The following is a 12,820-nucleotide window of genomic DNA, read 5'->3' on the forward strand; positions in this document are numbered from 1 at the left end:
TTCTGAGACTGTTGGGAGAAGTTCCAGGCCAATTCACTCACAGTTGAAGAAAGCATTGAAGTCCTCATCACTATCAAAATCAAATCGAGAGTACTCACAGCTGGGGCTGTCTGTTTTAGAAGGAAAGCCCATCTGGAAAAAGAAAGATAATTGGGGTAGGGGATGAAAACAGACCTACCGAAAGAGTCTTAAACTCCAGGAGCTGAAACACTTCTAATTTGTTTAAGAAGAGTTAAGGGTTTGCAGGAGATATTTTATGATAAATAACTGCTTCCGGTCTACCCCAAGTCCACAATTTGCTCCCAGTTGGAATAATCCTGAGAGTGGTAGAAAAGAGAACCAGTTTCTCAGGGAAAATTAAATTCTGGAATTCATTTAAGGTCTTTGAATACAAAGATGTCTCAAGACAAAGTGCTAATACAGCATGCAATTAAGTAGAACAGTTGAGACTCACTTCTTAAACACTGAACCCTGGCAATAAGTATGGAACTTTGTATGTTTCATTCAAAAAGTACTCAAGACCCTTACGGCAGAGAACTAGAACATGGTGTGCTACGTGCTAGGTGAATTCCTTGAGGAAACAAGGGGACTCCTGAATGAGTCCTATTCTCTGATTTTACAAATCAAGACGAAACACCTGCCAGCTCCCAGAGCCTTGAGCAGATGTCAGGGAATTCATTGGCAACTCTCTGCTAAGGTAGTGAGCAACCTGCTTCCACTCTCCCTCCCTGCTCATTCACCTTCCTGACTCTCACTTGACCTTCAGCAACTATCAGATTCTTCTAGGAATCTCCTCGACTCCCCCTTCTTTCTGCTTTTAGCCTCTGAAAAGCAATGATCACATTATATGATCATGGTCACTGCTCTTGTCCTATCACTTCTTTCTCCTGGCACCTTACCCAACACTTGGCATGTAAGTGCTCCAAAATATGAACAAGTAGATACAGTAACCAGTACGGACTGCTTTCTTCTTGAGGAATAAGAGACTAATGTGCCTAAGGAAGGGATCTTAGTGACCAAGCCAGGGCTGTCAATGGTGCCATCTAAGTCTTATGATGTGTATTCACCTACATTTCACATTTTAGATTCCCACTTCATACCTTGACCAAGTTAGTCATAGAAGCACGAAGATACTTTGGTATTATTGCTAACAACAAAGGGTCACGAGATAGGATCTCATGCCGGAAGAGGGCTCCCCAAGTCATCTGAGTTGAAGAGCGTAGAAACTAAAGAGAAAAGGAAAAAACTGAGTTTAAGGATTCTGGTTTTATGTAACAAAGACTACTACTTAGCTCAGCAATTATCCACTATATTTTTCATGGAGACAAATCTCTGTAATACTTGGCCCACACTACAGTACTTTGGTAATCACTGCTCACTATGGACTGTATGTTAATAAGACAGACTGTGGGTCAGGTGCAGTTCCTGGAGTATGAGCTGAACTCTACCACTTTCTCTTTTAAGCAAGAAAGGATATAGGACCCTCAGGTTGATATCACAAGGAAAATCTTGGATTGGATCAAATACATTTTATAATAACACAATTAATCAGACTTGTGTTTATCTTTAGTAGCAAATCACCTAAGACACACCTCACATCTATTATCAGCATGATGTTACCTGAGGGGTAACTGCAATGCTTAGCTCAGGAAGACTCAGTAATTCTCTTAATGAAATGCCACTATATAGTTATTTCCTAGGGCTTTAAGAGTCATGTTTTACATGTGAGCTGCTAATTACTTCAGGCCATAGTGCTTGATTTTAATTTATCTAACTAAAATTTTGAGAAGTTGCCTCCATGAGTTTACCTGACTTGGATGGGTTGTGAAAGCAAGAAAAGATTCCAAGTATTTTCCGAAGTTTGTTGGTGTTTCTACATCTGAATCCACACCCTGTAGGAGGACAAAAAGACCACCAGCATTAATGATGCTGATAGAGAGGTGAGGGTGGGGAGTGTGAGGAGTGTGAGGAGTGGAGTAACAAATACAGTAACACACCCTCAAACATTTCAGTTCTTGAAGGACTTTATACTTCCTTGTGGCCTGAGGAAGGCATCATTTCAAGGGCTAGAAACAGCAAAGCTTATTTACCTCCTTAATCATCATCACTAAAACCTATTCTAGCATCAAACAGTAAAATAAGAGTATTCATTTCAGAAATTTCAGAAAGAAATCTGTATTATTTCTTTAGACCTGGTCTATTCACATCTCTGTGACACAACCTATTAAATAATCACTTGATGGTATACATTTTATATCTGAAGTTCTATCCTGTCTAACCACTCAAGCCACCACAAAAAGGCATAATATCAAAAGCAAATGTCTGTACCAATATCCTATCTTTCAACGGGTAAGAATGAGTATTAAATATCTCCCCACAGAAGCTATTTCACGGTCAATCAGACTAAAATTTTCTTTTACGATCCTATAATATATCCTTTAAATTTGAGAAAAGGGTTCTTTACTCAAATCCATAGTGCTTCATGATCTAATAGGACTCTAAAGGATAACGCACTCGGCAGACTAAAGTTTTGCAAGCACCAAAATGTACAAGAATAGTAATATTGACTTTATGCAATAACAGATGTGGATGTCTACCACTCATATTAATAATCTATAGAATTATATGAAATAATCTGTAGGCCAATGCCCCATCAGGCTAAAACCAATGGCACGTGTCACCCCTTATACAAATGTAACTTTCTAATCTCTCTCCTCAAATGGCCTTGAAATTTGCCAGAAACTGCTTACCAGCAATGCACACAGCTGATTGCCCAGAGCACACAACACCTGACAGAGTCTCTTCAGGAAGACGTAGTGTTTTTCTACCAAGCCCCCTCCATCAGCAGTCCTGTGACACGAGAAAACAGTGTGATTAGCTGCACAAGAGCACCAGAGTCCCGTCAAATGGAGCCGTACGTGGTCTGTGCTTCGACATTCAAATTTTAGTTGATTTTTTTTAACATTTTTATTGATTTATAATCATTTTACAATGTTGTGTCAAATTCCAGTGTTCAGCACAATTTTTCAGTTATTCATGGACAAATTTTAGTTGATTTTAAAGTTAAAAAAACCAAAAAACAAAACCAGCCCCAAAGCCTCCAACCAAACACTGACATTGATGAGGAATAGGGTTCAATGCAATTTTACCCTTCAGGAGACATTTTAATTTTGGGTATTATATGAGTCCTTGAGTATTTTGGGATAATAACAAACTATGACTCCACAAAACAATGCATATACTTATATGCTTTTTTAAAATCAACACTGGTTGATACTGAGGAAGAGAAATCCCTAGGGGAGCATGTAGCAATTCCTTATGCCAGTGATACAATCAAAAGGACTATAATCAAGAGAATGAAAAGACAGGCCACAGACTGGGAGAAAATATCTGCAAAAGACACAGGTGATAAAAGACTGTTACCCAAAATATACAAAGAACTCTTAAAACTCAGCAATAAGAAAATAATTCTGATTAAAAAAATGGGCCAAAGACCTTAACAGACACCTCACCAAAGAAGATACACAGATGGCAAATACACGTGTGAAGAGATACCCCACATCTTATATTACCAGGGAAATGCAAATTAAAACAAGATACCACTATACACCCATCAGAATGGCTAAAATCCAGACTATTGACAACATCAAATGCTGGTGAGGATGTGGAGCAACAGGGACTCTCATTCGCTGCCGGTGGGAATGCAAAATGGTACAGCTACTTTGGAAGACAGTTTGACAGTTTCTTACAAAATTAAATACACTCTTACCCTATGATTCAGCAGTCACACCCCTTGATATTTACCCAAAAGAACTGAAAACATGTCCCCACTAAAACCTACACACTACACATGGATGTTTATAGCAGTTTTATTCAACTGCCAAAACCTGGAAACAACCAAGATGTCCCTCAGTAGGTGAATGGATAAATAAGCTTTGGTACATCCAAGCAATCAAATATTATTCAGTGGTAAAAAGGAATGAGCTAACAAGCCATGAAAGACAGGGAGGAACTATAACTGCATTTTACTAAGTGAAAGAAAACCTGTAAAGGCTACTTACTGTATGATTCAAACTATTTACCATTCTGAAGAAGGCAAAGTTTATGGAGAAAATAAAAAAATCAGTGAATGCCAGGGGTTTGGGTAGGAGGTGGGGTGATAAGGCAGAGCACACAAAGGATTTTTAGGGCAGTGAAAAAACTCCGTAAGATACTATAATGATGGATACATGTGATTATACATTTGTTGAAACCCACAGAATGTTCCCATAAAATGTGTAACACCAATAGTGAACCCTAAGGTAAACTATGGACTTTGGGTGATTATAATGTGTCAGTGTAGGTCCATCAATTGTAACAAATACACTACTCTGATGGGGGAAGTCTAAGAAAGGCTGTGCCTGTGTGGGGGCAGGGAGTATATGGGAAATCTCTGTACCTTCCCCTGAATTTTGCTATGAACCATAAACTACTCCAAAACAATCAAGTCTTTTAAAAAAAGACTGAAATAAAAACATAACTCAGTGTCTCACTTCTCCAAGTCATTTAGTTCAGATTAGTAATCCCTTATGTGCTATTTTAGAATCCAAATACCTCTTTAAAAAAATTTTTTTTTAATTTGGTGGCAAAACCTGACCTTAAATGATATAAGACTATTTGCACTAACAGGAATTAATAATGACTGGTGTTCAAGACTATATCAACAAGAAATAGACCACTTGAACAGACCGATCACTAGAAATGAAATAGAATCAGCAATAAAAAACTTCCCTACAAACAAAAGTCCAGGACCAGATGGCTTCACATTCTACCAAATATACAAAGGAGAACTCATACCGATACTTCTCAAACTCTTCCAAAAGACTGAAAAGGAGGGAATACTCCCAAACTCATTCTATGAAGCCACCATCACCCTGATACCAAAACCAGACAGAGACACTACCAAAAAAGAAAATTATAGGCCAGTATCCTTGAATACAGATGCAAAAATCCTCAACAAAATATTAGCAAACAGAATCCAACAGCACATAAAAAAGATCATACACCATGATCAAGCTGGATTTATCCCAGGGACACAAGGATAGTTCAACATACACAAATCAATCAATGTGATACACCACATTAACAAGAGAAAGGACAAAAATCACATGATTATCTCAACAGATGCAGAAAAAGCATCTGATAAGATTCAACACACATTTATGACAAAAACTCTTACCAAAGTGGATATAGAGGGAACATAATAAAACTATTTATAACAAACCCACAGCCAGCATAATACTCAATGGTGAAAAACTGAAAGCCTTCCCACTAAAATCTGGAACAAGACAAGGATGCCCACTCTCACCACTTCTATTCAACATAGTTTTGGGAGTCCTAGCCACAGCAATCCAGCAAGAAAAAGAAATAAAAGGGACCCAAATTGGAAAAGAAGAGGTAAAATTGTCACTATATACAGATTACATGATACTATATATAGAAAACCCTAAAAGCTCCACAAAAAAACTATTAGAGCTGATAAAAGAATTCTGCAAGGTAGCAGAATACAAGATTAACAAGCAGAAATCAGCTGCATTTCTTTACACTGACAATGAAATATCAAGAAAAGAAACAATCCCTTTTAAAGATTGCATCCAAAACAATAAAATACTTAGGAATAAACCTGACCAATGAGGTGAAAGACTTATACATGTAGAATTACAAAACATCGGAAATTAAATTACAAAACAAAGGAAATTGAAGACGACTTAAAGAAATGGAAAGATATCCCATACTCTTAGACTGGAAGAATCAATATTGTTCAAATGGCCAATATTGTTAGAAAGGCAATCTACAGATTTAATGTGATCCCTATCAAATTACCCATGACATTTTTCACAGAACTAGAACAAATAATCCTAAAATTTATATGGAATCACAAAAGACCCCGAATTGCCAAAGCAATACTGAAAAAAAAAAGAATGAAGCTGGAGGAATAACCCTCCAGACTTCAGACAGAACTACAGAGCTACAGTAATCAAAACAGACATACAGATCAGTGGAACAGAATAGAGAGCCCAGAAATAAACCCAAAGACCTAAAGTCAATTAATCTTCAACAAAGGAGGCAAGAACATACAATGGAGAAAAGACAGTCTCTTTAGCAAGTCGTGTTGGAAAACTGGACAGCCACATGTAAATCAATGAAGTTACAATACTCCCTCATATCATACACAAAAATAAACTCAAAATGGCTTAAAGACTTAAATATAAGGCATATAAGGCAAGACACTATAAACCTCCTAGAAGAAAACATAGTCAAAACATTATCTGACATAAATCTTAGCAATGTTCTCCTAGGCCAGTCTACCCAGGCAATAGAAATAAAAGCAAAAATAAACAAATGGGACCTCATAAAACTTACAAGCTTTTGCACAGCAAAGGAAACCATAAGCAAAACAAAATGACAACCTACGGAATGGGGGAAAATATTTGCAAATGATGCGACTGACAAAGGCTTAATTTCCAGAATATATAAACAGCTCATACAACTTAATAACAAAAAAACCCAAACAACTCAATGCAAAAATGGGCAGAAAACCTAAACAAGCAATTCTCCAATGAAGACATACAAAATGGTCAATAGGCACATGAAAAAATGCTCAATACCACTAATTATCAGAGAAATGAAAATCAAAACTACAATGAGGTATCCCCTCATACCAGTCAGAATGGCCATCATTAAAAAGTCCACAAATGATAAATGCTGGAGAGGGTGTGGAGAAAAGGGAACCTTCTTACACTGCTGGTGGGAATGTAGTTTGGTGCAGCCATTATGGAAAACAGTATGGAGATTCCTCAAAAAACTAAAAATAGACTTACACTATGATCTAGCAATTCCACTCCTGGGCATATATCCAGAGGGAACTCTAATTCAAAAAGATACATGCACTCCAATGTTCATAGTAACATTATATACAACAGCCAACATATGGAAGCAATCTAAATGTCCACTGACAGATGACTAGATAAAGAAGTTGTGGTATATTTATATAATGGAATAATATTCGGCCATAAAAAAGAATAAAATAATGCCATCTGCAGCAACATGGACAGACCTGAAGATCATCGTTCTAAGTGAAGTAAGCCAGAAAGAGAAAGAAAAATACCATTTGATATCATACGCAGAATCTTAAAAAAGAAAAAAGAGGCCCCTAATGAATTCATCTACAAAACAGAAAGGCTTGAAGACAGAGTAAACAATCATGGTTACTGGGGGAAAAGGGGTGGGAAGGGATAAATCTGGGAATTCAAGATTTGCACATTAACCACTATATATAAAAACAGATAAAAAAACAGATTTCTTCTGTATGGCATAGGGAACTATAATCAATATCTTGTAATAACCTTTAATGAAAAAGAATATGGAAATGAATATATGTATGTGTGTGTGTGTGTGTGTGTGTGTGTATATATATATATATATATATATATATATATATATATATATATATATATATATATATAACTGCGATATTATGCTGTACACCAGAAATTAATATATTGTAACTGATTATACTTCCAATTAAAAAAAAAAAAAAGACTGGTGTTGATAGCAGCCCTATTAGCTGTGCTCCGCAGGCAGCAGAGTATAATGTAAAAAGCAAGACCTAGGCTCTAGTGATGGTGAAGGGCAGTCTGGCATTATGGTTTCCAGTGCAGGCTCTGGAGTCTGACCGCCTGGGTTTGAATCATAGCTTTAGTAACTAGTACCAGCAGCACAAATGGAGACGGGGAACTGTGTGAATGTCACGGTCTCTACGGAACTAAGAAATGGGCCTTGTTAACAGTAACCACAGTGGCCACCCTAAAGACATGCTACTAATTTAATTAACAGGACTCCTTAAAAACAGACCTGTAGTATCCATAGGAAAGAAAGCCATCTAAAAGCTATGGGGGATGGGAAAGGGGGGAAGGGGGAAAAAAAGCTACGTTAGAATGGATAGTAAGATTTAAAGTAATACATCCAGGGCTCTCATCTTTCTATTTGTCCTGGGGACCAAAAGGTAAGAGAACTGAAAAGTGGGTGTGAGGACAGCTTCAACTACCAGCATAGTTCTACCTGCCTCCCTGGTGAGAAACATCTATCAGGAAATGCTCTAACATTTTCCAGAGCAAGCTGAAGGAAACAAGCAAAAGCCATTATTTCAGGACCTAGAACGTGTTTACAAGTTTTATGCACACATTCTGCACTGATCACATTGTTCCTGCTGCGGCCTAAAGCCTCAGCACTCCAGGCATCGGTTACCTTGACAAGGAGGGCAGGCAGGAGTGTCTGGAGTTCTGCAATCAGGGCAGACCCCAGGACAGACTCTGGTCCAGCAGATCAGAGCACTCTCAGGCCCAGTTACCAAGGCTACTAGGGGGCTTAGAGATCATTAGAAGCAGACAAAGAGAACCAAGGAGATGAGCTGTCTGGAAAGAATGGGGAAAAGTGTGAAAGTCAGTGGGTGCTGAGTCAACAGCCACAACTTATCTCCAGCATAAGGTCTTCAGAAAGGTGAAAAGTCCCTTTAAGACTGCCTGATTTTCCTATTAAAAATAGTCAACTGACTGCCAACAGTCAGATAGGAACTTCAGATATAACCAGATAAGATACAAAAATTACAAAGAAATTGGAAAACACATAGAAAGATACTCACTGTGCAGCAGAGAGTATATAGTGCATGGCGACATCTCCAAATAAGACCATCAGGGGCTTCCGGTCTTCCAATTTGCCCTAGACCCAATTTGAGGGAAACGTGAGTAATACAAACTATGTCATTAAAAGCCTCCAAGTACTAACACCTTTTATACCTATACACTCAAATATACTGACTTCCTAATTTCTCACACAGCCCAGGGCTAACTGAACACTAATAAAAAGCAAATTCTTTAAACCCAAATCTGGATAAAACTTATATTTTAAAATGTATTGGGCAATTATGCTGATATGAAAGCAAAGTAAATTACATCTGAAAATAACATTCCTATGGAGAAAAGAGTCACAGTCCCATTTGTTAGCCAAGACAAATATAAAGCCAGTGTAGTCATCTTCTAAGATCCTTTGACATAACACTATATGAGTTTTAAACTTTAATATTTGTAATCTCATATCTTAAGTGTGAAGTGCCAAGATTCACAGCTGTTTTAAGAACAAAGTAGCCCTACAAATCTCTGTATATCCTGCCAGCAGATCCCTAGAATATTGGCAAACTACCATCCAAGGGAATTGGAGGCAAGTAAGTTAAGTTGGCGACAAGTTAAAAAACCAAATCCCCCAAAACAGAACCCCAAACCTTTAAACGTCTTTCACCACAACATGCAATTAAACACATATGTACTCCTCAGAGACTCTGAGGATCAAAGTCAGTCTGAAGTGGTACTTACTTTTCTGCTGACTGCGATGAGGAGACACTCGGCTGCTCCCAACTGCAGTTCCTGTTCATTCAGAAGCAGGCACAGCATCTCCAGGAGTTTACAGTTTTCAGCAGTGATGTGGTTCATGGACACCCAGTCAATGTAGCCCGCTAGAGTATTCAGTGCTGCGACTCCTACTCGACAGTTTGCTTGGGCCTACATGCAAAGAAATAACTTTTAACTGTAAAATTCTCACTAACAGACAAGAAAGCTGTGGTTATAACTGAGGTTCTTCTATATTCTAATACTAAAAAAAAAATTTTTTTTAAATATACTCATTTAACAGTCACTGATAGGGAACTCAAAGGTTTTCTTCTGATACATAATCACTTCTCAAATAATGGCATTCTCAATGTCCATCAATAAGACCATACTGGCACATGTGGCCATTTTATATCCTTCAAGAGATCTCAGATATTATAATTTTAACTCCTTTCCACCACAGATCAGTGATCAAATAAACCAAGGCCAAGGTCACCCTCCACTAGGTGTATGCATCCCTGTACCGGAAAGCCTCAAAAAAGTCTCCTTTCAAGTCCACAAAGAGCTCTTACCTTTGGGTCCTGAGAATTATCTGTCTTCTGAAAGAAAAGAAAAAGGCTATGTCATAATTTTCCACCCTCATAATCTAGGCCTATGAATTACAATTTTCAAATACAGATTCAATGTTTAATCTTGGAAAAGAATACAACATTACTAAGAACACGTAACTGATTCTCCCCCAAAGGAGTACAGGTTATTTTAGTTTTAGCAATATGACAAAAAGTTAATATTTAAAGAGCTTACACACATCTGTTAGAACATTAAGATCCACAAAGACAGTTTCAAAGCACTCAGTTTACAAAGAAATACAACTAACAGATGAACAATTAAGCAAGCTAGACAATGCCAATGATGAGAGAAATATTGCTTAAAACAAAATATTAGCATTCTTCCATATTTAAATAAAGACAAATTAGAACTGGCAAAGGTATATTGAAATAATGTAATGTTGATGGAAAAAGGCAGAAACAAAATTAAATGAATACAATTCATGATCATGTATGTATAGACATAACTACAGGAAAATCACACACACAAAAATATTAAATGCTAAATAGATCAAAGAAATGTCTGTTCAGTGAATTACACAATACTTGTACAAGCAGGAATAACATTCTGAAGTACCTGAAAACTTACCATCATTAGCATCATAAAGGATTTGTTTTACAATTCCTTTTCCAACTTTCAAAAAGTATTTTTTCTAACAGAACAAGTATTAAACCTCCATCATCAGTGTTAATGGGGCAGAGATGAGTAGAACCCGCTCACCATCATCTAATGATGTTGCCGAAGAAGGAAAAGGGCTTCAGGCGACAACAGTCAAGCCCAGCCCATAGCCTCCTCTCCACAAACTCTGCCTTCCCATTCGGATCCTATCCTGCCCCTGGGACCAGTGCAGGAGCCAGGCGATGGCACAGGGAGAGGAAGCCTACTCATCCCACCCTTGTTTACCGTCCAGCCCATGCCCCAGTGGGGGAGGTGAAGGGATGGATGCAGAGAAGAAACTACGAGCAAACTGAGAAGTTTCAGGTACAAAAGACGTCCTCTGGTGCGCTCTGGTCCTGGGCACAAGTAGTAGCCTGGTTTAACAGATGGAGAGAACAGAAACCGAGGCTAAAGAAAAACACCAGTGGATGTGTTTCTAACTCGTGTCAGACCACCACCAACTGCAGCTAGCCTGCTCCGGCATGCTGGCTAGATACTGAGGGTATCTAAACATTCATGATTTGTTCGCCTTTTCTGAGGGATTAAATCTAGGGTAAAACAAAAAGAATTACTTTTTCACCCTCAGCACACGTTTTCAAATGCAAATACTTTCTTGACATTTTCTTTCAAAAAAATCTTGTGGAGATATTGACGGGAAAAGTCCACTCTAGTAAAAAGAATGGGGCTTGAATTCCACCACAATCATTTATTAGGGAATCTTCAATAATTATTCTCTGAGCCTTGGTTTCCTCATCCGTAATATGGAGATAGTACTTTCTGACTCTTAGATTGTTTTGAGGATTAAATAACATACCATGTGTGAAAAAGCATATGGTATATATTAGGCACTCACTGTGAGTTTCTCCCTACCCTAACAGCTCACACTTACCTTGTCATTATTTGTATTAGTTTCTAACACTTCCCTGAAAATATGTCTAATGAAGCTGCCAGAGGCACAAAAAAATAATTTTAATGAATCTTTTTTGTGAAATAAGCATGTATGAGGATTCTAGATTAGGATTTTGAAACTTCAGTACTACTGACATTTTGGGTGGGATAATTCTTTATTGTGGAAGACTGTTCTGGACAGTACAGAATATTCAGCAGCACACCTGGCCTCTACCCACTAGATGGCAGTAGCAATCCCTAGTTGTGACAACCTCCCACTGAGAAACACTGCACCAGATTAACTTTCACACTGCCTTCCCCTGAAGGCTCTCTTCTAAAAATGACAATGGTTGGAGAGACAGAACCTGGCTTGTTCTTTTCTGCAGAAGAAAAACCTCATCAGGAAGAAATATCAGGAATCATGTAATCAAGATTAATAAGGCACAGGTTCCACTGCAAAAGGGATCAAGACTAATGGGATATCAAAATATAACAGAGATTAAAAAAAAAAAATATATATATATATATATAGTATAGTGTATATATATATATATATAGATAGATAGATAGATAGTATCTGTTATATATATATATATATATAACAGATACTATCCTGACCTTTCAGAAATCTGGATTTTCAAAGACAAAGAATTAACCTCCATTTTTATACTATTTTAAGATTTTCTTACTTAAATGGAATTATTTTTTTCTAGTAGGTAGGAAACTCACTGAATTGCGCTTCTTAGAAAATTAGTTCCAGTTCTTCCCGTCATCTGTTTCTTTTTTGCTTATAAAATAATCTTTTCTTTTACTAAACTAAACACCCTAGTTCTTGCTGAAGAATTAACTTTAAAAAACAAACAAAAACCACTCATCTGAAAATAGAACTTCGGAGAGGTGGGGGTATCCCTTACCACTTGTTGGTACTTGTTTACATTTTCTTGAAGTGTGTTGAGTAGAAAACTGAAGATTCTTTCCATGTTCTGGGTTAATGTTTGCTGGATATCCCTTCTTCTTTGAGGGGGTAGAGTCTGAAAGGTCACTACATCTTCTGCCAGTCGCAAAAGGATGAACATCACTAATTCTGTCTGTGTTTCCTACGCCAATAGAAATAAGCTAGTTAAACTAAACATCTTTTTCATTATAAACATGACCAAAGGCTCTTTTCTGATGATAAGACAAAAAAAAAAAACCCCTGAAGAGCAAGCAAAAGCCAAAACTTGAATTGATACAACTGTACTGCATAC

At 37.5% G+C, this 12,820-nt stretch overlaps 1 protein-coding gene across 1 annotated transcript in view; it reads right to left on the reverse strand.

The window, feature by feature from the left end:
- Positions 1–12,820, reverse strand: part of XPO5 (exportin 5) — a 40,532-nt gene that overhangs the window by 23,826 nt on the left and 3,886 nt on the right. The window contains exons 5-12 of the mRNA XM_010979521.3: positions 12,488–12,670; positions 9,992–10,018; positions 9,408–9,593; positions 8,681–8,757; positions 2,751–2,850; positions 1,809–1,892; positions 1,101–1,226; positions 42–132 (exon numbers count right to left, since the gene is read on the reverse strand). Of these exons, the coding sequence (XP_010977823.2) occupies positions 42–132; positions 1,101–1,226; positions 1,809–1,892; positions 2,751–2,850; positions 8,681–8,757; positions 9,408–9,593; positions 9,992–10,018; positions 12,488–12,670 (874 nt within the window). The remainder of the gene's footprint in view (positions 1–41; positions 133–1,100; positions 1,227–1,808; positions 1,893–2,750; positions 2,851–8,680; positions 8,758–9,407; positions 9,594–9,991; positions 10,019–12,487; positions 12,671–12,820) is intronic.

The sequence above is a fragment of the Camelus dromedarius genome, chromosome 19 (genome assembly GCF_036321535.1).
Source record: "Camelus dromedarius isolate mCamDro1 chromosome 19, mCamDro1.pat, whole genome shotgun sequence".
NCBI lineage: Eukaryota > Metazoa > Chordata > Mammalia > Artiodactyla > Camelidae > Camelus > Camelus dromedarius.